Raw genomic sequence first — 27,228 nt, 5'->3', positions numbered from 1 at the left:
TGTGGTGGGAATGAAGCAAACAAAGGTAGATTAGCTATCTACAGAAATCAATCCCAATAGTATAAATTTTTCTTAACCAATAGCTGGAAAGGCTGGTAGAAAAATTAAGCAAACCCCAATTATAATGAAAGGAAGCTGCCGTAAAAACAGTGTAAAAACAGTGTTTCTGTAGCGTCTACCAAAACAATGCAGGGCTGTTTGAAGGTGAGCACTAAAAACTGAGAGGCAATTCCCAAGGCAGGTGTAGCAGAGATGATGGCTTTGTAGTCAGGAGAGATGTGAAGATAAAGTGAAAAGAGGAAAGCTGCAGTTCTGTCGGTTTAGACCCAGGGAAATAAAGAACTTCTGTCTAACATAGACCTTTGAAGCGTGCCTTTATTTTCTGTGAAATGAGGTGAATTCCTAGAATTGAGATACACTTCTATATTCAAGGGAAAGAAAAGGATCCAAATATGCCAAAATCTTAATATTTGTTGAGTATCATACTTTTCATTTAAGAGAAAGAAAGAAATTGTTAAACATATATATATACATATATATATATATAGTTTTTTTTTTTTTTTGGTCGAGCTATGCAGCATGCAGGATCTTAGTTCCCCAACCAGGGATCGAACCTGTGTCCCCTGCATTGGTGCAGAGTCTTAACCACTGGACCTCCAGGGAAGCCCCAAACATATTTTTTTAATTAGTGTAAATATTTGGGAGTTGATCACAGAGTAACTAAGTGTGACTTACCTTAAGGATCATATCCTTTTGTGAAAAAAGTTGTTCTGAATGAGCTCTTTTTCTTTACTAAATGTATTTTCCCACTGATTTTCCTTATAAAACCACAGGTGTATTTACCTGAGGAAAACATTGATCCCAAATGATAATATAGTCACATCTAAGAATGCAGAAAACCTTAAAACAAATCACACTTAAAGGTCTTTTGGATGATCTAAAGGGTAATTATTTAATAATAATCTAAAAATGCTTAAACCGTATCCTAGGCCGTATGCAAAGTAGTAAGGGTAATTTTTATGTTTCATTTAGTAGCTTGAATGGTTGCATTAAAAAGAAAAATGTAGGCAAGCAGGACAGAAAATCCTTGACCGAAAGCTGCTCTCAAGCCCCCTCCCCAAGATATTTTACAGCAGGAGACTATGTACTTACTTCGCTCAGACCTGTTTCTGGGCACGCAGAGGATGCACTTGGTCATGACTAGGTTGGTCTGGGATAGGAAAGGAAAGGCAAGAGCTGAGGTGGTAACTCAGAGCACTGCCCCAACAGAGAGAAGATGCACCTTCAGCTCACCCAGAGAACCAGGGCACACTGAGTGTCCTGACAATGTGTATCCAACAGTGACCTGATTTCTGTGTGACGGCAGAATTTATAACTGGTTAATAATGGCCTTGTTTGGGAATATGTGGCATGTAAACATTATATGATGTTGCCTTTTGTCATACAGAGTTTCTGAATAATGCTTCTGTGTCACTGAATGTTCATATAATGCTAGCTTCTTTCAGAGCAGTAATGAGCTGGGACAATGTAGAGTGAGGCGTTAGACTTTCTTCAAGGTTCCGATGCCTCTGAGAATCTATGGAGTTATGTGGTGAGGCTGCAGTTTCCTTTCGGGTTGTTGGTAAACTGCTCTGCAGACTTTAAAAGAGTTAATGTATTCCCTCCCACTGCTTATATCACTCCCCACTCAGACCTTAGGTCCTCAGAGGTTTTGCATCACTTCCAGAAGTTCTTAAGGGCCTATCCTATCCATCAAGAATGCCTTGGTTTGCCCTTTTCAAATTTTAGAAACAAAACGCAATGACATTATAGAGGAAAATGTCTCATTTTCATCTTTGAATCTATCTTTTGCTTTTTTAGAAAAGAGCAAATTGTTATGGTGGTGGATTGGAAGCTGGGTGGTGGCTAGCTCTGTCTCCACCCTGGACTGCAGGACTCCGAGAATCCAGCCCTCAAGCTACCCCTCTGAGTCTGCAGCAGGGCAGGAACACACCTTCCCGTCTGTTTTCTAAGGGCAGCAAAACTCCTGCACAATAAGTAGTGAGCCTCTTTCTGGAGCTACTTGCAAGTAAAGCCATCACTTCAATCAGTTTTGCTATCTGTTGTTCTTTATTGATATGCTTCGGTGCCTGCTCTGCCCTGTTCTCCAGAACTCTCCAAGTCTTCTTCTTCCCTGGGTCTAAACTGAGTTTTGGGGGGAACTACTTTTCCTACTAGCTACTACTCTGACAGGGTTTATAATCCAGTGGGGGAGGATCTCAGCTTCCAGAGGTAGGCTTCCTGGGTTTGAATGCTAATTCTAGGATTCACTTTCTAGCCCTATGACCATGGTCAACTCCTTTAATCCCTCTGTGCCTCATTTTCCTTATCTGCAAAATGGGGATAATAATATATTCTGTCTCACAGGGTTGTTCAAGATTAAGTAAGTTCATTTATATAAACTGCTTAGCATAGTGCCTGGCAGACTGTTGTTATTGTGAGTTCCTCCCAAACTTAACTCGGTTCTTGGTATTCGACAAATAATTATTAAATACATACATCTAAACTGTTTTCCTTTTTCCCTGATGATCTTCGTTCATCAATCCCCTCCCTAATTTTCTATATTATTCTCACCAAAGAGGACTCTTCAGAGAAATCTCCAGCAAGTCTTTGTCCAAGTCTCAATAGGACACAGCATCTACTGGCCTCTATCCATACAGGCACAGAGCATAAATCACATAATACACAGCATACACATTCTGGCCATTACTAGGGACAAGAGTGATCTGCCTGCCTCTTCTTCTGGGAAGTTAGACCAATGCTCCATTTTCTAGTTTCTCCCCAGAGGCTTCTTTGTTTTTGACACCCTCCAGAGAGCAGCAGAAGTTGCTGTACCTGATGTTCAAATGATCTCCATGGGTGGAGGAGAGGCTGTAAAGTTGTTACGAGAATGGTTTCAGTGCTGCTCTTGCAGCCCTCGGAGCAAAAGAGTTTTCCCCCTTGCCTTACTGCTCATAAGTTTTCTGTTGAGACCCCCATCCTCCTCCTTTCCTTAAGGAGATAGTATAACTGGGACCCTGGGGCCCAGCACCAAAGTTAATATACAGTCCCTGTTCGAGGCAGGTGATTAGGGTCAAAGTGATGAGAGGCTGGCCACATGCCATCATTTATATGCAATTGAATGAGCTCAACCAATGAAACGGCTTAACCACTGCAAGAAGCTGAGGACCACTTCATCCTTATCCTTATTTGCTAGTAAAGAAGCCAATTAGTGTTAATTGTGCTGGTAATTTGGAACAGCAACCAGGGAATTGATTCAAGGCAATTGTGGAATGACCTCCCTGTCCTGTCCTAGTCCCAGCCATTATTCATAGTCAGATGGGGAATCAGAGAGCTAGTAAATATCTTTTGGTCAGAGAGAGTAAATAGGGGCTCTGCTTCTCATACATTCACAGTGCCCTGGGTGTCAGTTTTTAATATTGTACATGCAGTGACCTGACAACACAGTTCTGCCATCAGGAGAGACATAGATGTGGAGGGGTCAGGACTGGAAGGAGGAATACATTTCAGCATTGGAGTGCTCACAGCCTTCCCTCCTCCCCACTTGCCTGACCAGACCATCTCGTTATTGACAGTCCAGTAGCCTACCCCTCCCCGGCCCTACCTGAAGCTGTTAAAGCCCATCTACTTAATAAAGGGTGGGGGGGAAAGAGGGGGAAACCCGGGAGATAGTGAGGGCTCTGGAGGGTGTGGAATAGCAGATAACACAGGAGAGAAGAAAAAGGGATATGAGATTTACTACTGGAATTTGATTTGATCACCTTTAATGTCCTTGGAGAGTCGCTGGTAAGGGTGAATTTTTATTTTATTATTTACTTATTTTGCCCAACAGACGTAACGCATTTAACCATGACGTGCACCACTGCTTCATCAGGGTTCTACAAGTGACAGAAATAGGACGCAGGCACTTCTTTGACAATCATCTAGCTATAGACTTATTCAGAGACGGGGTGGGAGGAAGGAAAATGACGTCCCTGCTCTGGCCCTCACCCACCCAATGACTGGAATGCGTGTTTGGGCTGGTTTCTCCGCCCTTGAGCACGCAAATCCTAATTTCCCCATTCCTCTACATTCGGTGACAATTAGAGTGGTTGTACCGGGTGAGTTGGGTTTTTTAAGAGGAAGGAATTTTACTGAAGAATTCCCCTGCCTCGCTTCCGACTTGGTTACAGTTGCTTCGATACTGTAGCTATTCCTGCCTTTGGGGCCTCAAGGGCTAAAGTGGGACAGTGCTAATATTTCTGGTGATGAGGAAATACTTTGTTTTAAAGGAGCCTGGGTGATTGCCGAACTGGGACAGAGGTCACACTAGGGGTCACATTCGCTGTTCCGGGGGGATCGAGGGCGGGTTTGGGTCAGGCATAAGCACCCCCCGACTCCGGCAACGCTGCGGCGGCTTGGAACCTGCTGGCACACTGGCGGTGCCCACTGTCTCCTCCCCGAAGGGGGGCACCCGGGAGCCGACACCCGAGGAACCATGCCCACGCGGGAAGGTCGAGCTCGCCGGTGAGGTCACGGTTGCCATGGCTCTAGGCAGTGACGCGCGTCGGCACGTGACGAGCGGTTGCCATGGCGCCAGGCCCCGGCGGCGCGGGCGCTCCGCCTCCCGGAGTGACGTCCCCCGGCTCTCCCCCACCTCTTTTCCCGCCCCTCTGCCCCCTCCCCCCCTCCCCCCCGCCGGCTCCCCGCGGCCCCGGAGGTTTCACTGCACAACAAGATGGCGGCGGCGGCGGCGAGCGGAGCTGGCGGGGCTGCCGGGGCCGGAGCGGGGGGAGCCGGGCCGGCGGGCCGCCTGCTGCCTCCGCCCGCCTCGGGGCCTCCGGCTGCCCCCGCTGCTGTGCCCCCGGCGGCTGGCCCGCCGCGTCCCTCAGCCCCGGCCTCCCGCGGGCCGGTGCCTGCTCGCATCGGCTACTACGAGATCGACCGCACCATCGGCAAGGGCAACTTCGCGGTGGTCAAGCGGGCCACGCACCTCGTCACCAAGGCCAAGGTAGTGGCGCGGTGGGACCGGGCGGCGGCGGGGCTGCGCGGCCCGGGACCGTCCGAGTGCTGAGGGCGCAGGAGAGCCCCGCGACACCGAGGCTGAGGGGTCGGCGCGGGAGCGGGGCTCGGGAGAGCGTTGGGGACCGGGGAAACGGGTAGGGGGCTGTCGGGCGAGAGTGCGGAGAGGGCGAGCAGAAGGTGGGGGACACCGGGGGACCCGGGAGAGGGTAATTGCACGGCAGAGGGGACGCAGGGGGCCACTGAGCGCGGGGACCTGGGGAGCTAGGGAGCCCGGGATGGGGAGGGGGCTCCCTGGGCTGTGCGGAGGGTCGTAGAAGGGATGATTGGAAAGAAGAGGTTTGGAACTCTCCCGGAGCCAGGAGGCAGTAAGCTAAGAAGCCTCTGGAACCAGCAGTTAGGAAATCCTAAGGGAATGAGGGCAGGGGAATAGGAAATGTGGACCAGGAGGATGGGGGGAAAACGGGTGAAACCGGCAGCCCGCAGATGTGGGATTATGAGGGGAACGGGGATAGCTGGGGCACGTCCCAGGGGTATGTGGTGGGTACAGGGTACTGAGAGGTATGAGGGACCTGGTACCTTCTGACAGAAGCACCAATCAGCATTTGATCGTCCAAGACTGATAGATGGTGGGAATGGGAGTCTGAGGACAGACAGGATTATTGGAGGAGGCGATGAAAAAAATGGGGAAATGTGGAGGAAAAAAAGCACTTTATTTTTCTGCAGGAAGGGGGTCAGGGAACAGAGGCCCAAGGGGGGCCCAGGTTTGTGGTGGCCCTAGGTACTCAGGGGTTAAACAGTTTGGGAGAGCTGGATTGCTGGTTATATTTAGTTGTTGGAGGGTCCAGAACTGTGGGCCTTATAGAGCCCAGAGTGGGCTGTCAGTGGTGAGGGGAAAGCCTGGTGACTGAGGAGGTGTGTGAGGAACCCAGACACTCATGGGGCCCTTTGGTTCCCAAGGGATTTGTGGAGCTGTGGTGGTGCAATTGGGCAAGGTCAGTTAGGAAGCCATATCCGTTTAATATTTTACATAGAAAATTCATTTTTGGAGGAAATATGGTTGGCTCTTTCCTGTGGTCTTCTTCATTGGGAGTATTGGAATCGAAGACCCGAGGAGGAATTGTTTGATTTTGACAGGACTCACAAGCCCATTTGTACTCCGGATTTCTTTCTTTGCTCCGTCTCTCACTTGAATGAATACTTTAGATGTATTCATTCATTATATTTAAAGCTGCAATTTGTGTTTCCCTCACCCTGACTAATGAAGAACTGTTACAGCTGCTGCTGCTTCCTACCAAAGCCAGGTCAATTCCCCTCCCCTCCTCAGCCTAGCCTCTGGTTCTTGTCACCTACCTTGTTTCTGCTCTTATGGCAGCCCCTTGCTTTCAGAAGGCAGTGACTTACCTCTGCCTTGTCTCCTGCTCACTTATGACCCGAAGTCCCTTTTTCCCTCCTTTCTGTCAGACTGTTAGGGGCCCTTCTTAGCAGGGTGGCTTTGGGGGGTGGCTGTGGAAAATTGATTGGTCAGTTTCACTTCCTCTGGGGGGGCCGCCTTCAGCCTTTCTGTCAGTGTCTATCAGAGGGCCTCAAGTCTGCAGGTCTGAGCGGAATGAGATCCCAAAGTGCCAGGTTTCCTGGTGCTCCCCTCAGCCCCCTGGCGGGGAGTAGACTGAGCCAAGACTGTGGTGCATCTCTGCCCCCCTGAGTGTTTCCAGTTGTGTTTACTGTTAGCCAAGCCAAATTTATGTTTACAAACAGCTCTAGTTGTTGGAGCCTTGTTCCTTGTTTTGGTATTTCCTTTCGCCACGGCCTCCCCCTCCCACCTAAGTAATCACTTCGAGCTCCTGTGATTATTTTGCTCTGACCTCTGGGGGACAGACTCTATGAACTTAATTGGTTGCCTGGTTTATGGTATCTCTGGTTTAAAGAATTTTGTATCTTACAGCCCTTGGATACACCAAAATATTGATTAAAAAAATCTGTGACAGAGAGGGTTGAATATTTTTGTAAATGTAATTGCAAACAGTTGATCCTTGGCTTTATATATAATAGAGACATTTCTATCTTCAGTAGTCAGAAAAGCCAGTGGCTAATTATGGCTGGTCTCCCCGCTTTCTAATTTTCCAGTGTGTGTGTGTGTGTGTGTGTGTGTGTGTGTGTGTCTGTGTCTAAGTTTTTCTCAAAGTCTTTGGTATTCTTTAGGACTGCAGCATTTTAAACATCAGCTTGTTTATAAATGGGTGTCACTGTTTATGTTGGTTTTTTCTTTGATCATTTGTGGTGTGCAGTTATACAATTCCTATGCATGGAAATATTCAAAATCTTGAATGAGGCTGAAATGGCTTGGGCAATGAGTTGCATGTGTGACAGGACCACACCAGCACTCATTTGTGTTTCTGTAGCGGTGTGCAATTTCCTAGTTACAGTTATAGGCACCCTGTGTTTCTCTACTTAACTTACTCTGACGACATGAGTGAAGCTTAATTCACAAGGACCTGTCATGTGCTCTGAGTAAATGATGAACATATTTTGGCCTGCTTCATGCTTATCTGAATCCACTTTGGAAAGGTTTCTCAAATGCTGACAGCTCAGATGTGTCTAAGAACTGTTGACATACAGTATGATGGCCTATTGAGGCCATGGTTTGGTTATATAATGGCAAGGAAGGTGCCTGGGTATTGGCAGTGGCAGAAGCTGCTGTTCCGTTACTCAGGTAGATGGATTTTTCTCCCATGCACTGCAGTGTTTATCTTACTTCTTCAGTCAGGTCACTTGGAACCAAAGAGAGCTAGCTATTTTTTTTCCCTATCTCTTTTCAGAATGTATCATGTTTTTTGTTTTATTTTTTTGGAGGTATGTGATTTTTTTTCTTTCTCCTTTTTCTCCCTGTAGGCCACTGAATGGTCTAGGTCTTTCCTATAACCATATATAACCATCAGACTTAGGTAATTCAGATGATATTTGTGTTGTCTGAAAGAGGTTAGGTAATAGGTGTTTTCTGAACATCAGAGGAATACTTATGGTCACCTTTTCTTACACACATTACCTATTCCATGGACTGAGAGGCTAAAGTAAACTTTATTTATTGACTAAGCTACTGTGCTCGGTCCAATAATAAGTGGTAAAGCTGGCCCTTTCCCAAATTCTGTTAACTCTCAAACCTCCTAGATCAGGACTCTGGGATGAATAAAATTAGTAGAGAAAGGGAAATATTTTCCTGTTTGGTTGTTGGTGACTTTTGCAGCACGGCATTCATGAGCTCAGACTTAATATTGGCAGCACTGCAGTGCTTAGAGCGTCACTGCAGAACAGTTAACAGGAGAGAATATTCATCTGTGACATACTTTGGTCAGCAGCTCACCCTGGCTGTCTTTGTCCTACCTTCTTTGAGTTCCCTTTTCTGGAGGCGCCTTGGTCTGAGATTCTCTGGCCCTATTCTTTTGGTAGGACACTATAAAATATTAAAGAGATTGAAAAGAAGAAAAGATTTTCTCTTCTCAATTGCTTATTTGGTTGCCTGTACCTAATCATACTTTCACTGGTTGGATGAACGGGAACGAAGAGTAGATATATTTTGTATGCATTTAAAAAAAGAGCATACATGACTATAAAAGCCATTGGTCAAATACTTTAAAAATGTATTTTAACAAATATATTGATATATCACCTGCCTGTTTATTGGTTTGTGGTAAGAGCTTGAGCTTTGGATGAGACTGCCTGGGTTTGGATCTTCTGCTACTTCATAGCTGGGTAATTTAACCTGTCTGTGCTTGGATTTCCTCATCTATGAAATGAGATAACAATAGTACTTACCTCACAAGTTTGGGTGTTATGAAGATTATATAAGATAATATATGTGAAACTATTAGAACAGATGTACCTGGCACATAGTAGGTATATAGTAAATATTATCACCTTCTTTTTAAAAAATATTTATTCATTTATCTGGCTGTGCTGGGTCTTAGTTGCAGCACTCGGAATCTTTGTTGCTGTGTGTAAGATCTTTGTTGCGGCACGTGGGATTTTTAGTTGTGGCATGCAAACTCTTAGTTGCAGCATGTGGGATCTAGTCCCCTGACCAGGGATCAAACCCGGGCCCCCTGCATTGTGAGCACGGAGGCTTAGCCACTGGACCACCAGGGAAGTCCCTATCACCATCTTCTTCATCATCATCAGATGCAATAGTAACAAAAATGAGTAAGACATAGCCCCCTTTGTTTGCTTTTCACCACTTTGGAACAGTTCGTGAATGCCATTTGTTTAGTGTAGGTAGATGTCATCCTGATGATGTGCTGCTTTCAGGTTAAAAAAGTAGTTTGCTATTATTTCACGTGCCTCTTTGAGAGAGTGGATTTAATTCCTGTGGACTATGGGCTAATTTCATGCGATTGACATTTAAAAATATAGTTTTCCATTAAACTTTTAAAATAGTTATGAGACTTGTCTAATGAAAACTGTGACTAACACTGGCTTTTATTTGGGCTGCCTTGAATATTCAGGGTGTTTGTGTAGCTACACTTTGTCAGACTGGTGACAGAACAGAGTTTGAGTGCAGTCTTTTCTCCAGAGATTCCCTTAAGTTTCATGGAGAATATGAAGAAATATTCCTACAAGCTTAAGGAGACACTTGCACTTGGGTGCAGGGTGTGCTACCTAGAGGGCTAAGGTCAGGATTCTTAACTTGAGATATTACACAGAAAAAACATTGTGCTCCCTGACCCCCTTCCAAATACTGACGAGCCAGGACACATCTGTGTGCTGTGTGGTTTAGTGCAAACTCATTTCCACAAGGAGAACAACTCAAAGTGGGCCAATAGTATTATTTTCACTTCTAAGGATGATGCTTGTGCTCGTTAGAAGGCTGAAAACAAGATTCATTAGTAAATAGAAAAGAGAATTATGTCAAAAAGAAATTGAAAGCAAGATTTATATTAGTTACATTTGAGGAGGATAGTTCCATCCCTAGATAATCTAGAAATGACTATTGAAAGACAACTAACTTCATTTTGAGAAAGGTTTGTTGAAACTTTGTGAAGAGCTAAGACTGATTTGGACTAGTTTTTCCAGAATCAAAATACCAGTATTCCACTTTCAGCATCAAAACTGTTTATTTTAACATTCTGACTTTGGTGCCAGCTCCCTAGAAAGTCATAGATCTGGCTCAAGCCAGAGGTGCCCAGACTAGTTATTTCTGTGCCAGAAGTGCTGTTTTCATTTTCCAAGCATCAATCTGGCTAATGTTTTCTAGTTCCTGGCATAAAAGAGAACAAAATGGATGCTTTGGAAGGAAAAAGAAATGTGCTCTTCTTACCAGAGCCTTTGTAAGTCTAAAAAACACCTAAAACTTCTCTGCACAGAGATGGAACCTTTCCCTTGTCCATTCATTCATTCAGCGTATGTTTACTGAATGCAGATTTTGTGTCAGGTTCTACTCTGGCTCTCGAGTACCCCAAAAACAAAAGAGAAAAAAAGCTCTTGCCTTCTTGGAACTTATTTTCCGATGGGAGGAGATAGGCAAGAAACATGTAAACAAATAATTTTATATAGTGACAAATACTATGAAGAAAATAAATGGGCTAGAGAGTGTCTGGGGCAGGGTGCTGGAAGGCCTTTCCAGGGTGGTGATATTTGAGCTGACAACTGAATGATGAGAAAGAGGCAGCTTGGGAAGATTCAGAAGATGGAATATTCAGTGCAGAAGGAATGGCACGTGCAGCGGCCTTGGGGTAGAAATGAACTTGGTTTGTCCAAAGATTAGACCCAAGGTCAGGGTGCCTAGAGCTTAGTGAACAAGAGAAAGGATGGTAAGGAATGAGATCAGAAAGTTAGACAGGGGCCAGATCATATGGGTCTTATAGGCCATTTTATGGAATTGGGTGTGAAACAGGGGACTGACCTCAGAAGATATCAAAGCAGAGCACTGACATTATCTGATTTATGTTTTTAAAAACTCATGTTGGGGGACTTCCCTGGTGGCGCAGCGGTTAAGAATCTGCCTGCCAATGCAGGGGACACGGGTTCAATCCCTGGTTCAGGAAGATCCCACATGCTGCAGAGCAACTAAGCCCGTGCGCCACTACTGAGCCTGCGCTCTAGAGCCCACGTGCCACAACTACTGAGCCCACGTGCCACAACTGCCGAAGCCCTTGTGCCTAGAGCCTGTGCTTCGTAACAAAGAGAAGCCCCTGCTTGCCGCAACTAGAGAAAGCCAGTGGACAGCAACAAAGACCCAACACAGAATGAATGAATGAATGAATAAATAAGTAAGTTTATTAAAAAAAAAGATCTTAGAGATGTTCTATTCCAACTCTTTCTTTTCTAGAGTCTAGAAAGATGGACTTAACGGAATTTAGAATCTCAGGCTTTTAGGAGCCATCAAAATAGTTTAGATCAATTATGTGTTAGACTCACAGCTCTCTCCTATACCTCTCCCACCCCCCATTTGCCCAGAATCCTATAGCTAGTTAGTGGGGGAGGTAGAAATAGAATCCAGGTATCCTACTCCTAGTTAACTCTACCGTGACTCCTCCAATCATAGAAAACATTGCCCTTGCCCTCTGAATACTTACTCTTTCATTAGAGAAACAAGATACACCTACTAATTAAAGTCTAAGATTATTTATCCTCTCTATTAAACTCCAAAGATGAGAAGTCATGATGAGAGGAAAATTTTCCAAATAGGGGATATACCAACACTGTATTTAACCTGTCCTTTGGCATTGTTTCACTCTATCACCTCTGTCACTTACCTGCAGTCCTCCATAGGTACACTGCTTTGCCTTTCAGTCTCCTACTCAAATGCCCCTTGGTGCTCCCTTGACATGACTGAGGTGTCAAAAAAGCCTTTCAAAATGCTAAGGAAGTAAAAAGAGAAAGAAACACAGAAAAAGCAATGACCATAAACACAGTCTGCCTTATATAGTTTGCTCTTGCCACTATATCTAGCTCACACTCAGGGAACATGAGTAATTATACTTTTGCTGTGTTGGGTTGGTCTGGTCTGTCTTTGAAGGTACATTTCTTAGATGGACTCCTTATTTACCAGAACACTACCAGTTTCCAGGGAATAGTGCCATCTTATAACTCATTAAGAGAACTGGTCACCAAGATACATACCTTGATGATGCAGGTGAGGGCCAAGAGAACCATTTATCTAGGGCTCCTCTTATGTGGTTCTAGTTTCTCATCTAAGAGCTTGGCCTGTTCCCCAGGTGAATGACCTCACCCATCAGGTGAGTCCCTACCTCCTTTATAATAGGTCCCTATTATAGCTTGGTCCCTTCTGGCATAATAGTATAGTCATGCTGTCTTGTGGATGACTGATAACATCCAGAGGATGAAAATTGTGTACATTCTCATGGACTTTTGTCCATGGGAATGTGTATAATGACCTTGGCAATGTCTTTGAGAAGCCCTCAACAGTCTTGGATGAATTAGCTTGAGAGGGTTTCTTTTGGATCTGTTCAGAGTAAAATTCCATCAGCTAAGGACAAAACTGTTGGATGAGCCGTAGAGAAGTTATGTTAGAACATATGTCTGTTCAGGAGGTGTGTGATCCACTGTAGACCAGGAGTCCCTGGCCACATTGATAAGTATTTCTTCTCAGAATTTAGCTTGTCAGAGAGTTAGGAATCAGATTGTAAATACTCAGTCTCATTTCCCAGAAACTGAAAAGGAAGGAGATGCAAACCCATCGCCTGTTTAAGCTCCTCTGTGTAGGCTGGGCTCACTCATTTGGGTACTTTTGGCCAGTTATCTTAAACTATATTTAGGTATTGATTAGGAATTTCTGAGAAATCTTCAAATTTCTACCTAGTTTCAGCTCCAGTCCATGCTTACTAGCAGTAGGCTTTGCTTCTCTTTGCTCCCTCCAGAAGAATTGAATGTGAAATTTTAGGTTAACCAACCACATTTCTTGAGACTGAATTTTTTGGAGAAGAAATTTTTCATTCATTCATTCCAGCCAGCCAGCCAATAAGCTTTTGAAAAATTGTTTATCAAAAACTAGGAATGAATGATATATGGCACAAAATTCAAAACGTGCAAACTCGTATATAGTGAAATTGTCTGCCTGCCACCCCAGTGCCTGAGACACAGTTTTTTAGTCTTGTTTGCCCAGTATTTATTAAGGGCGTCTCTGATTCAGTCCAAATGCTAGGTGCTGTTTGTTTTCTGGCAGTGTTTTGACATGCTTGAAATTTCTAAAAATCATTTTACTTAAAAAGAAAAAGAAGAAAATACCTAACTTTTAAAGCTGGTTAGGAGGCACAGGGTGATAATTTAATGTCAGCTCCATGTGGGCAGGGATTTTAAGCTATTGTTTGCTGCTGTATTCCCAGTGCCTACTACAATGCCTGTAAATACTCATTTAGTGAATGAATGTAAGGATTAAAAAAAAAAAAAGGGTGCTTCCTTGGTGGCGCAGTGGTTAAGAATCTGCCTGCCAACGCAGGGCACACGGGTTTGAGCCCTGGTCTGGGAAGATTCCACATGCCGCGGAGCAGCTAAGCCCGTGTGCCACAACTACTGAGCCTGTGCTCTAGAGCCTGTGAGCCACAACTACTGAGCCCACATGCCACAACTACTGAAGCCCGCGTGTCTAGAGCCCGTGCTCCCCAACAAGTGAAGCCACCGCAATGAGAAGCCCGTGCACCGCAATGGAGAGTAGCCCGCGTTCGCTGCAACTAGAGGAAGCCCGCGCCCAGCAACGAAGACCCAACACAGCCAAAAATAAATAAATAAAATAAATAAATTTATTTTAAAAAATGGGAGCTGAGTTTGCTTTTTATACTCAATGCATCTTAGAATTTTATTATTGAAATTTTCTATCTCCAGTTAAGATGTTAAAGAAAAATAATATTCTACCTTTTTCTCACAAATCTCTAGGTAAGGAGATTTCACAGTCTTTCTGGGCAAGTTACTTTTGGCATATCTCAAACTTTCATTATTAAGAAGTTCAGTATAATTTAAAGTAAATCCTTCAATTTAAATTCAAATCCCTTATTTTAAGGAGAAGGTTCTTACACATACAGGTTCCCATTGGGTTACTTCCTTGAGAAGGTCCCATGGGTACAGTCAGTATGGTCAGCCAGTGCCTTGTTTTCCCTCTTCTGCCTAGGAGACCCACTAAGCTGTCTTGGGCTGCTGGCACTTCCTGAAGTAACTTCACACTCTTTGTTGGAGTTACCACTTGTTCTTTTCTTTATACTAAGTGATCTGATTAAAACGACTACTGTTTTTCTGTCACTGGTCCTTAATTTCAATGGGTTACTTTTATTGGTCCTTACCTTAAATGGATTCATTCAAATAGTATTTTTTCTGTCATCTGTAGGCAAAAAGTAGCGGCTACTGATACTAGAAGACAAGAGGATAAGTGTTATTCTTGTCAGGGTGGGCAAAGGGTTAAGTTAAAGGAGCAATTGAATGCTCGCAGCTGGGACCTGATAGAGGAGGAATACAAGAAGTCTTGAGCATAAATTCTCTTCAACCCAGTTGCTTATTATTACTGGCTCACTTCTACCACCTTGCCCTATTTTTTTCTGATTATAATTGGGAAAACTCAGAAAATTATAAAGAAGCAGAAGGAAAAAAATCACCCATAATCCTGCCCCCCAGAGGCAACAGTTATTAATATTGTAAAATACATAATTGAGATCATATTGATATACTATTTTATTTCTTCCCCCCTTATCATTATAAGCATTTTCTCATCATTTTAAACTATTTGTAAACATCAATTTTAATGGATGTGTACTTTGCTGTTGTATGACTGCCATTATTTTTTTAACCTTTTTCATAATTTAAGGTTCTTCCCAGTTTTTCACTGTTAGAAATTTTCTGTGATGACCATTTTTGTGCATGAATCTTTGAAGCATTTCTGATTTTTTCTCAGGATAGATTGTTGGATGTGAAATTATTGGGTCAGAGGGTATACATGTTTTTAAGATATCTGATTCATATATTGGCACATTGCTTTCCAGAAAGGTTGTGCCAGGGTTTAGCCTCCCAGAAGTGAATGAACTCTTCTTTTTTTATTTTGTCTCCGCTTCTGCCCTCCTTGGTTTGGGAGTGTAGGGCTTTTAAGTCTCTGCTGCACCTCTAAACCTAGGGCAGTAGGTATGGGACACATTAAAGAGGGCTGGAGCAGCTGCCTAATCCTTCCTTCTCTGAACCAAACCTGGACGAGGAATGAAAAGAGTTAAGTGTGACTCTAACCTTTTCAGTTGTTTTTTATGAATCATCATTCTCTCCTGGTCTTTTACAAAGAGACATAAACTTAAATTGGAGAAATTGCCGAAGGAGAGAAGAAAGGTTAATGAGAAAGACTCTGATTACTTGAATCTTTGATTTTTAAATAACTATCCTTCGGTAAACCTGAATGAGAATTTCAGAGATTGATGAAGGTTGTAAATTACTCCTCTCTTTTTTTAATGGTAAAAAGGTGGTGAGGAAATTGTAAAGGAAATAATTATGTGAATAAATGTGGTGATACACCAGTCCTGTTATGTTTGTATTTACTTTACGCACTGTATGCGTTAAGAGGTTTTCAGGGGTAATTGGGTCATGTGGAATATTGTTCTTAGAATGTTTGGGGGTTACCACTGCTGTATTTTAGGCATCTGACAATATGCTCTTTTCTTTTGTCTCCAATAGAAGGCCTTTTATACAGTCAGTTTGGGTTATGATTTGCTTAGTTAATTAGGGGAAATGAATGAAGCAGGGAAATCAGAAATAATGATGCATATATACTTTTAATATTTTAATTTAAAATGTGAATATGCATTAATCCACTAATCTTTTTCAAAAAGTGTTTATTATGGAAAATTTCAAACATAAGCAAAATTAAAAAGAATGATATAATGAACCCCCATCGACCTATCACTCAGTGTAAGCAATTATTACCTCATGGCCAATCTTTCACCCATATCACTTCCAGCTTCTCTTTTCTCCCTAGTTTATTTTGAAGCAATTCCCAGAATTTTTTTCATCTGTGAATATTTTGGCATGTATCTCTATATAGGCCAGGATTGTTTCTCAAAAAACATAATCACAGTACCATTATCCTACCTAAAACAATTAACAATAATTCTCTAATGTCATTAAGTATCAAATTAGTGTTATATACATAAATATATATTTTTTCTTTTTTTATCCACTTGTTTGTTTGAATCAGGGTCTAAATAAAGTCCATACATTATAATTGATTGATGTCCCTTAAGTTTTGTATTAAAAAATTGTTTGTTTTACTCTATAGATTTCCCCTCCTTTTCTTTTTCTTTGCAGTTTGTCTAAGAAACACATTCGCTAATCTTAGATGTAGACCTTTCTCTGTATATTGATGTCCTGATTGAAGTTCTTCATCATGTTTGTGTTAAACATACCCATAGTTCATCATCTATGATTTCCAGTTTTGTTTTGCTTTTTTAAAGCAGAGTAGGAATTTAAAGGCATTTGTGAAGCAATATGAGTACAGAATCTCTCTTGAGTTCTTGATTCTCTCCCCCTAGTCTTTTACACTTGTCTCATCCACATCTAATTTGACTGTACCAAGTCATTTTAAGCATTCAACTTAGTTTTCAAAGAAACATGTTTTTCTTTTCTCCCAGATTTCTCATCCGTTTGCATAGATAATTAAACTGCATTACTATAATAACAAGAACAACTGGTATAAATAGGTTTGGGGAAAACCAGTTAATTCTTGGTAAGCATGCAACTTAATGGATGGGAGCAGAAATATCCAGGAGTAGAGGGAGTGGCTATTAATTGGGGCCAGCTTGCATGCTGGGGCCCCAGTTGTTTTACAGAGGAAAGGGGAAGCATCAGTTATTTCGGCAGGTTGGTTGAGAGGTGGTGGGTTAAGAGAACTTCTGCATTAATTTTATACTTATAAGTAAGCCAAATTGTTAGAAATTTGAGGACAAGATATTTTATAGAGTTTTTTATTTATAGTGTATACTTCAGCGTAGTATTTTTGTCCACTTGTGTTAGAGTTTGCATGAACTGGACTGAATTTGACAATAGGCCAGTGATGTTAAAATTTGGTTGAGGAAACAGCCAAAACTTTGTAGTTTGAAAGGTTTATATCTGTTCACTGCCAGTGTAGTGTTCCATGGAACAAGTTGACATTTTCACGTAGTAAGTTGTTTTCTGTTCCTGGCAAAAGAAATCGTGTTCGTATACCACAAGGAACAGGATTGTTGTTATTGTGGAAGGCAGGAGTAGAGCTGTGTGTTTCTTATTAGGATTAGCTGGGCACCTGCAGGATTTCTTACTTCTTTCTTTCTGCTTCCTGCCTGCTGTTGTCCTTTCCTTCTGTCAAAATGTTCTAGTGTTGCCTAAGCAGTGTTCTGACAATAGATGAGGTTATTTGGTAGCTCATTTTTTTAAACCCTCAAAATAATGTTTTTAGTGATTGTATGTTCTTGGCTTACTTTCCATTTCTACATCAACAGTGATATTGTTATTCTAGTCAAATGGGGCAGTTGTATTCCAGCAGTGATCTTCGTGTCCAAGTCAGCTGCAGAGATACCATGTTAATTTTTTATTTCTAAATATCTTATATGTGTATAGTAATTCTGGGAGGTAATTCAGTTTTGAGCTGATACTTGCGGATCTCGGTACAGGATTTCACAGTCTTCAAGAATAAAGCTTGTTTGAAGCATTGTTAGCCATTGGCCTCTGACATATGCAGAAGAGTGGCCGGTGATTTCAGCCTGCTGCCTCTTCTCATCTCATTTTCCTTCTTCCTTTTCAGCCAGCAGCTGCATCCCGTGCCCTGCTCTGATTGAGCTCTTAGTAAAAGGGGTACTGTTTTACTAAGTCACAACCTCTTCTATCAATGGTTTTTAGATTTTTAGGCCAAGAATCAATTTTGGAGTCACATTAAAATTTGAAAACAACATTTTAGTTGTGTTACCTAAATTTCTCTTCCTTTCCTTATGCTAGTAGCAGTGTTTTCTGCTTTTCCAGTCTTTGGGGAACCTTTTTGGCCCATCAGAGCAGCTCGAGGCAGTCTAAGTGATGCACTGAGCATTGCTGTGGGAGTCAGGGCACGTGTTTCACGTCTCAGTTTTTACTAGCCTGGCAGCTTTCTTTGGGCAGGTCACTTAACCCCATAGGGCTTCCAGTTTCTTTCTTTTTCTAAAAAAATTTTATTTGTTTATTTATTTATTTTTTGGCTGCACTGGGTCTTCGTTGCTGCACGCGGGCTTTCTCTAGTTGTGGCGAGCGGGGGCTACTCTTCGTTGCGGTGTGCGGGCTTCTCAGTGCGGTGGCTTCTCTTGTGGAGCACGGGCTCTGGAGTACAGGTTCAGTAGTTGTGGTGCAGGGGCTTAGGTGGTCCACGGCATGTGGGATCTTCCCAGACCAGGTCTTGAACCGGTGTCCCCTGCATTGGCAGGAGGATTCTTAACCACTGCGCCACCAGGGAAGTTTCTTCCAGTTTCTTTTTAATGTATATCATTTTTCAACAGCTGCATTGAGACATAATTCCCATACCATACAATTCACCCGATTCAGTGTTTTTAGTATATTCACAGAGTTGTGCAACCATCACCACAATCCATTTTTTTTTCCTTTTTTGGTTGTGCTGCGCGTTTTGCGGGATCTTAGTTCCCTGACCAGGGATCGAACCTGGGCCCCAGCAGTGAAAGCACAGAGTCCTAACCACTGGACCGTCAGGGAATTCCCCGCCACAATCCATTTTATTTTTTATTTTTAAAAATATTTATTTATTTGGCTCAATGGGTCTTAGTTGCAGCATGTGGGCATCTCTCTTGTTGTGGCGCTTGGGCTCCAGAGCACGTGGGCTCAGTAGTTGTGGCACGTGGGCTCTCTAGTTGTAGTGCATGGGCTCTAGAGCACGTGGGCTCAGTAGTTGAGGTGCTCGGGCTTAGTTGCCCTGAAGCATGTGGGATCTTAGTTCCCTGACCAGGGATCCAACCCGTGTCCCCTGCATTGGAAGGTGATTTGCAGCCACTGGACCACCAGGGGAGTCCCCACAATCCATTTTATTTTATTTTATTTTTATTTATTTATTTTAAAAATTTATTTATTTATTTTTGGCTGCATTGGGTCTTCATTGCTGTGTGCGGGCTTTCTCTAGTTGCGGCGAGCAGGGGCTACTCTTCGTTGCGGTGCGCGGGATTCTCATTGCGGTGGCTTCTATTGTCACGGAGCACAGGCTCTAGGCACGCGGGCTTCAGTAGCACGAGGGCTCAGTAGTTGCAGCTCACAGGCTCTAGAGCGCAGGCTCAGTAGTTGTGGTGCACGGGCTTAGTTGCTCTGCGGCATGTGGGATCTTCCCAGACCAGGGCTCGAACCCGTGTCCCCTGCATTGGCAGGCGGATTCTTAACCACTGCGCCACCAAGGAAGTCCCCCAGAATCCGTTTTAGAATGTTTTTATTCCTCTTAAAAGAAGTGACCCATTAGCAGTCACTGTCCATTTCTTCAGCCTCCGTCCTGCAACCCTAATCAATCACTAATCAGTCTCTATAGATTTGCCCATTCTGGACATTTCATATAAATGGAATCATACAACATATTGCCTTTCATGTCTGGCTTCTTTCACTTAGTATAATGTCTTCAAGGTTCATCTATGTTGTAGCACATGTCAGAATTTCCTTCCTTTTTATGGCTGAATAATATTCCATTGTATGGATATATTGCATATTGTATATTCATTCATGAAATTGTGGACATTTGCATTAGTCCCACTTTTGGCTATTATGAACAATGCTGTTGTGAACATTCGTGTACCAATTTTTTTTTTAAATTACGTTATTTTATTTATTTATTTGGCTGCACTGAGCGGCATGTAGGATCTCAGTTCCCTGACCAGGGACGGAACCCATGCCCTGTGCGTTGGAAGCGTGGAGTCTTAACCACTGGACTGCCAGGGAATTCCCCTCGTGTACAAAGTTTTGTGGGACATGTGTTTCAATTTTTCTTGGGCATATACCTAGGAGTGGAATTTTTGCATCATAAACATTCCATATTTAACTTTTTGAGGAATTGCCAAACTGTTTTCCAAAATGGCTGCACCATTTTCTATTCTGACCAGTAATGTATGAGGGTTCCAGTTTTTCCACATGCTTACGAAAACTTATTTTCTTTCTTTTTGATTTAGCCATCCAAGTGAATGTGAAGTGGTAGCTCATTGTGGTTTTGATTTGCATTTCTCTTCTGACTCATGGTGTTGAGTATCTTTTCTGTGCTAAGGGACCATTTGTAGATCTTTGGAGAAGTGTCTATTTAGATTCTTTGCCCATTTTTTTAGTTGGGTTGTCTTTTTATTGTTGAGTTGCAAGGATTCTTTATATATTCTGGATATAAGTCCTTTATCAGATATATGACATACAAATATTTTCTCCTATTTTGTAGGTTGTCTTTTCACTTTTGTGATGGTTTTGTTTGCAGCACAAAGGTTTTAAATTTTAATGCTCTAGTTTCCTTATTTGTAAAGTTATTCTAACTCTGAAATTACATGTTCTATTGAAATATTTTCCTCTGTACTCATTTTGTACCTTTCTCTCACTTTGGGATAGATCTCCCTTTTCCAGGACATTTTATAGCCGCAAAGTCTCTTTAAAAACATCTATCTATGTATCTATCTGATACATGTGTCTTATAAAATAATCAGACTCTACAAAATAAATAACATCAAAAGTGAAAGTTCTTTTTCCTTGTGAAATCCTTTCTCTTAGGATATACTCTGTTAACTTTCACATATAACATAATAGCAGTGTTAATTATATTTATCATGTTGTACCATTACATCTGTAGTACTTATTTGTCTTACAACTGGAAATTTGTAGCTTTGACTCCCTTCATCCAGTTCCTCCTCCCCCTCCCCCTGTCTCTGGTAACCACAAATCTGATCTCCTTTTCTGTGAGTTTGTTTGTTTGTTTTTGAAGTACAATTGACCTACAATACTGTGTTAGTTCTTGTTACACAACATAGTGGTTCATTATTTCTGTGCATTTCAAAATGATCACCATGATAAGTCTAGTTACGATCTGTCACCATAAAAATATATTACATAATTATTGACAGTATTCCCCTCACTGTGCATTTCATACTCGCGACTCATTTATTTTGCAACAGGAAGTTTGTACCTCTTAATCTCTCTCACCTATTTCTCTTCTTGCCCTACCTACCCTCCTCTCTGGCAACCACCTGTTTGTTCTCTGTATCTATGACTCTGTTTCTATTTTGTTATGTTTATTCATTTGTTTTATTTTTTAAGATTCCACATGTAAGTGAAATCATATAGTACTTGTCTTTCTCTGTGTGACTTATTTCACTTGGCATAATGCCCTCTAGGTCCATCCATGTTGTCATAAATGGCAGGATTTCATTCTTTTCTATGGCTGAGTAATAATATTCCATTGTGTGTGTGTGTGTGTGTATATATATATATATATATATATATGCCAAGTCTTTATACATTCATCTGTTGATGGGTACTTAGGTTGCTTCCATATCTTGGCTATTGTAAGTAATGCTGCAGTGAACACAGGGGTGCCTATATCTTTTCTGATTAGTGGCTTTGTTTTCTTTGGATAAATACCTAGGAATGGAATTGCTGGATCATCTGGTAGGTTTCTTTTTAATTTTTTGAGTCATCTCCATACTGTTTTCCATAGTGGCTGCACCAATTTACATTCCCATCAACAGTGCACGAAGGTTCCCTTTTCTCCACATCCTCGCCAACACTTGTTATTCGTGTCTTTTTGACCTGCCATTGTGACAGGTGTGAAGTGATATCTCACTGTGGTTTTGATTTTCATTTCCCTGATGATAAGTGATGTTGAGCATCTTTTCATGTACCTGTTGGCCATCTGTATATCTTCTTTGGAAAAATGTCTATTCAGATCCTCTGCCCATTTTATAATTGGGTTGTTTGTTTTCTTTATGTTGAGTTGTATGAGTTCTATGTATATTTTGGATATTAACTAAATATTAATTGGGTGTATCATTTGCAGATATCGTCTCCCAGTTCAGTAGGTGGCCTTTTCATTTTGTTGATGGTTTCCTTCTCTATGCAAAAGCTTTTTAGTTTGATGTAGTTTCATTTATTTATTTATTTTTGCTTCCTTGCCTGAAGAGACATATTCCAAAAATATTACTAAGATCAACGTCAAAGAATGTACTGCCGATGTTTTCTTTGCTATTTGGTTTTTTGTTTTTGAATTGGAGTACAGTTGATTTACAATGTTGTGTTAGTTTCAGGTGTATAACAAAGTGATTCAGTAGTATATATGTATATCTTCTTTTCCATTATAGGTTATTACAAGGTATTGAATATAGTTCCCTGTGCTATACAGGTCTTTGTTGTTTATTTTATATATAGTGGTTTTGCTACTCATTTTTTATTTTGATAATATATCTCCACGTTCTATCACATCAATACATTTTGCTCTAGTCTCAAGCTTTTTAATACTGCAGAGTATTCCATTTTATGGATATACTATAATTTATTTAAGTAGTGCCCTATTGATAGGTTGAGGGTTGTTTCCGGCTTTTATTTTTTTAGTTCAAATTATATGTCACTTAACAGTTTCTGCACATTTATATTTGTATGCTTGTACTGGTTTTCTATTTGCTTTTGCACTGTTTATTATTCAAAAGACTTATAAATCTCAGATTTAATTTAATTTTTTAAAATACAGATGTTTTGGGGACTTCCCTGGTGGTCCAGTGGTTAAGACTCCATGCTCCCAATGCAGGGGGCCCGGGTTCAATCCCTGGTCAGGGAACTAGATCCCACATGCCGCAACTAAAAGATTCCCTCATGCCACAACTAAAGATCCCGCATGCCGCAATGAAGATCTTCTGCAGCCAAATAAATAAATAAATAGATAAATTAAAAAAAAAAAAAAGGGCTTCTTTGGTGGTGCAGTGGTTAAGAATCCGCCTGCCAATACAGGGGACATGGGTTCGATCCCTGGTCCAGGAAGATCCCACATGCCACAGAACAACTAAGCCCACGTGCCACAACTACTGAGCCTGTGCTCTAGAGCCTGCGAGCCACAACTAAAAAAAAAAAAAAAAAAAACAAGTGTTTTATTAGGTCCAACCTAGAGTAAACCTCCCAAAAGTTTTGTGTTCTTTTCCATTATGATATATACAATGTTAGAAACTAAGTTCTTCATTTTCTCAGTAATTTAATAGAATAATTCACTAGAGGTGGAATGCCTGAGTCAAAGTATGAGTGCTTAAAATTTTATAAATGTTGCTAAATTGCCCTCCAAGAAAGGCCAAGCTAATTCACTCAGTGAGAGTGTATGACAGTGCTCCTCTGCTCTCTTTAAACATTGGCAACCAACTGTCTTTTTAGGGAGTCAGTCTGACAGGTGAGAAAATGTCATCTTAGTTTGTAGTTATTTATTAGTGAATTTGACTATCATTTAATTTGTCTATTGGCTATTCGTATTTTTCCTTGGAATTATCTGTGTCCTGTCTATTTTTCTTTTGGGCTTTTTGGCTTTTTCTCATTAATGTGCATAGCTTTTTGAATATTAGGGAAATTAGTTACCTATTAAAATATTATAGATATGTTTCTGTGTTTGTCTCGACAGTGTATGTGTATTTTTTTTACTGTAAAATGTAAACATTTTCATGTAGTCAGATTTTTTTTTGTTTTTTACTTTAAGGTTTCTCAGTTTTCTTCCTCATCCTAATCTTATAAAAATATTTACCCATGTTTTCTTCAAGTATTTTTATGGTTTTGTTTTTAAAATTAGATCTTTGTTTCATATGGAATGCATTTTGGTTTAAACCAGGTGAGAAGGGAATCAGTTGTGAAATTTATTGGAGCTGCAGGTTTACATTCATTTTTGTGGTTATTAATGGCTCTTCTTCCCCTTGACTGGAAGCTCCTTGAGGGCAACGGATTGTACAGTTTTTCCCATGTTGTTATTTTCGGTATCTAGCACAGTGCTTGCAGGTAATAGGCCCTCCATTTATTGAGTGAATGAATCTATCTTTTTCCCCAGATGTCTAGTTTGTTGTCTGTCCCAAAACAATATTATTAAATAATCCATCTTTTCCCTCTTGATTTAAAAAGCTACTTTGGGGCTTCCCTGGTGGCGCAGTGGTTGAGAGTCCACCTGCCGATGCAGGGGACACGGGTTTGTGCCCCGGTCTGGGAAGATCCCACATGGTGCGGAGCAGCTAGGCCCGTGAGCCATGGCCGCTGAGCCTGCACGTACGGAGCCTGTGCTCCGCAACGGAAGAGGCCACAACAGTGAGAGGCCCGCATATCCCACACACAAAAAATAAATAAAAAATAAAAAAGTAAAAAGCTACTTTGTCTACAAAATCTCCAGATACTTGGGTACATTTCTGAACTCTTTTAATCCATTGATTGTGCTGTCTTTACTTGCTTCGATACTGTACAGCTTTAATTATTATAGCTTTGTAGTACTTAAAGTATATTTGGAAGGTCAGCCTCAAACATTCTTAAATATAATACCAGTTTGGGAAGCACTGTAATCTCCTTTAGTAAAACTCCTTGCTCTCCCTTAGAAAACATTCATTTAACTTATGAAACATTTAATGCATTCTGAGAGCCTGCAAAGTAGAAATGATCTGGGAGTGTTACTTGTTGAAGAGCTTTTCTAGGATATGACATACGTCGTTCTGGCTTGACATCCTAAGTGTATTTTTTTTTTTTTTTTTGCGGTACGCGGGCCTTTCACTGTTGTGGCCTCTCCCATTGCAGAGCACAGGCTCTGGACGCGCAGGCTCAGCGGCCATGGCTCACGGGCCCAGCCGCTCCGCGGCATGTGGGATCTTCGCGGACCGGGGCACGAACCCGTGTCCCCTGCGTCGGCAGGCGGACTCTCAACCACTGCGCCACGAGGGAAGCCCCTAAGTGTCCTTTTTTAAAAAAAAAACTCTCATTTTATAATCTTGGGTATCTCTAGAAAACATAACATTTTCCTCACAATCTTTTAATGCAGAATACAGAGAGAGAGGATAGGTGGCAGAAAAGGCATCAAGAAATTGCACTGGCACCCAGCTGAAGTCAAAGCCCATAGTGAAACAGATACTACTTAAAAGTGCTATACAGAATTCAGTTTAGTGACCTTGAGTTTTCACCTGTGCTTGACTTGTTTCCCTCCTGTGGTGTGCAGTAAATCGATTCGGATATGACTTGGGCAAAGCCCAGGTAACATTGCTAAATAATCACTTCTTTTTCTTGAGCCTTCTTTTCTCTGTTAAACATTAGAAATTCTTACAGTCTGAAATTAGCATTCTCTTGGGATTTTCTGTCATGTCTGTCTCATGCAGGAACCAACTTTAGGGTCTTGTGAGTATTAAAGAAGTTTAAAGCAGAGAAACTTGATGTTTGGGGAACAGAGCTAATGGAACAGGGCATACCTATTGTGATAAGATCCTTGCTTTCTTTTCAGTTGGAACAGTATTCTAGGGTGTTTCAACGAAACTCTTAATTCTAAGTAACTGCTAATTTACAAGTATATTTTCAGATGAGTACCCATTTTGTCAAAAAAAACCCAATGGTTTTGTCATACTCTCTCAGACTTTTTCTTAATAAGCCTAACCATGGACTTTAGTAGAATTAAAATAGAAAAATACTCAAAAAGGTTTGTTTACGGTCCCTAGTCTCCATCATGGAATTAAGTATCACTGAAAAACAACCCTGGAATAAAGTGTTTTTGTGTGGCAGGACCAGTTGACTTAACGTGATTCTTTCTTTTGCGAGTTTTCTGTTGGTGGAAAGTGGGCTTACTTTTTCTTTTAGTTGTATTCCTCATTTTTCTCAATGCTAGTCTTAACAGAGATTTTTAGGCAGTTAACTGTCCCAGCACACCAATAAGCAACCTTGTTAATAGATGTTATCTCATGTTGATCAGTTACTCCTGAGATTTAACTGTGCTTGCAAAACACCTGTCTGTATTTGAGCTTTGCTAGGTGGCTGGCTTTTGTGTTTGACTGAAGATTTGCTCCGGAGAAAGCAAATAGCTGTTGGAAAAAGAGAGAAGGGAAAAGGAGTCAGCACATTTCTATATGCTTTCACTGAAGAGATTTCCGAATTAGAAAGCTTTTGGAGGCTTGACCTGTCTGCGCTAAAGTAACCCAGCATTTCGTTATGTATTGCATTGAGGTTTTGGAGTGCTGTGCCAGAAAAGTGAAAACCAAGGTTGAATGTGAAAGGAATTCAGAGGATGGAGCTCATAATCAACAGAGTGCTGCTTCATAGGCTAGGTCCAAAAATACCCTGTTTGTCATAGGACAGCAAGAATGGAGGTAGCACTTGCTGCTGTTTTGAGCAGTGTTTTAGCTCCTATGATATCATTCCAGCATGACTAAAGTCATGTTTAAGGCAATGTTGTTTACAATTTAGGTTTGGGAGGATGTTGCCTTCATACATTTTATTTATCGCCCTGGAAGAGTTATTTTGCAAGGTTTGGAAGGAGTGTTTTTCTGCCAGATTAGAGGAAATTAACATAATCTACTCTTCTCTGAGTAGGGGGGTGGTCTGCAGTAGAGTCATCTAACCAAAGAGACTCAAATTACTGATTTGCTTGGATCCTGTGGTGAACCTTGAGTAATTAAGAGGAAGAACTCAGTCTTTGGTTCAGAAAAGTTAGCATTGGAATGATCCTTGACCAGGCTTGAAGGTGGAAAATGTTATGGTTCAGAGGGCCTTTCTAAGACTTGCAGTAGATCCCTTAAGACAATAAGTTTTAAGAGTTTATAAATAGCGTTGAGTGTGGAAATGCATAGCACATGGATACATAATTAGCAAGTCAGGAAGTCTGACTAGAAGGAATAAATTAACTCTGGTCACTTGATGGAATGAGATCATGGAAGGGAACATAGTTTGTTTTAGGTGGTGGTAATTTTGATGTTGAGGCTGGCCCAGGAAATGAATTGTCAGTTATGCTGTCATCCTCATTAATGGTCCATATTATTTCTCAGGTATATAGTTGTATGAAGAGATGATTTTCCTACCCCCTCTAGGGGCTAGGGTTTCAAAAATTTTAAAGCTACAAAAGAGTGAAATACAGAGAAAAGTTTTCTGTCTGCACATACCCATGGCGATCCAGATCTCCTTCCTATATAGTCAGTATTATCAGTGTCATATATCCTGTGATATTTTTTATGTGTTTATAAGTAAATGTGTGTATCTATTTACTGTACCCCCTCTTTTAAA

The 27,228-nt window shown here is 41.4% G+C and overlaps 1 protein-coding gene across 6 annotated transcripts in view; it reads left to right on the top strand.

Annotated features, from left to right (window-relative positions):
- The first annotated feature begins 4,118 nt into the window (after positions 1-4,118).
- The window catches only part of SIK3 (SIK family kinase 3), a 245,552-nt gene continuing 222,442 nt past the window's right edge, over positions 4,119-27,228 (top strand). For 5 of the 6 annotated variants that reach the window (XM_067751115.1, XM_067751113.1, XM_067751114.1 and 2 more), the window contains exon 1: positions 4,742-5,029. In XM_067751115.1, coding sequence (XP_067607216.1) covers positions 4,757-5,029 — 273 coding nt within the window. In that variant the 5' untranslated portion in view covers positions 4,742-4,756. Of the gene's footprint in view, positions 4,140-4,741; positions 5,030-27,228 lie in introns of those variants that run through there. The other variant, XM_067751116.1, reaches the window with a different exon arrangement.

Source organism: Pseudorca crassidens, chromosome 9 (assembly GCF_039906515.1).
Source record: "Pseudorca crassidens isolate mPseCra1 chromosome 9, mPseCra1.hap1, whole genome shotgun sequence".
Taxonomy (NCBI): domain Eukaryota; kingdom Metazoa; phylum Chordata; class Mammalia; order Artiodactyla; family Delphinidae; genus Pseudorca; species Pseudorca crassidens.
The sequence above is the reverse complement of the archived record's forward strand: the minus strand, read 5'-3'. Positions and strand labels throughout refer to the sequence as shown.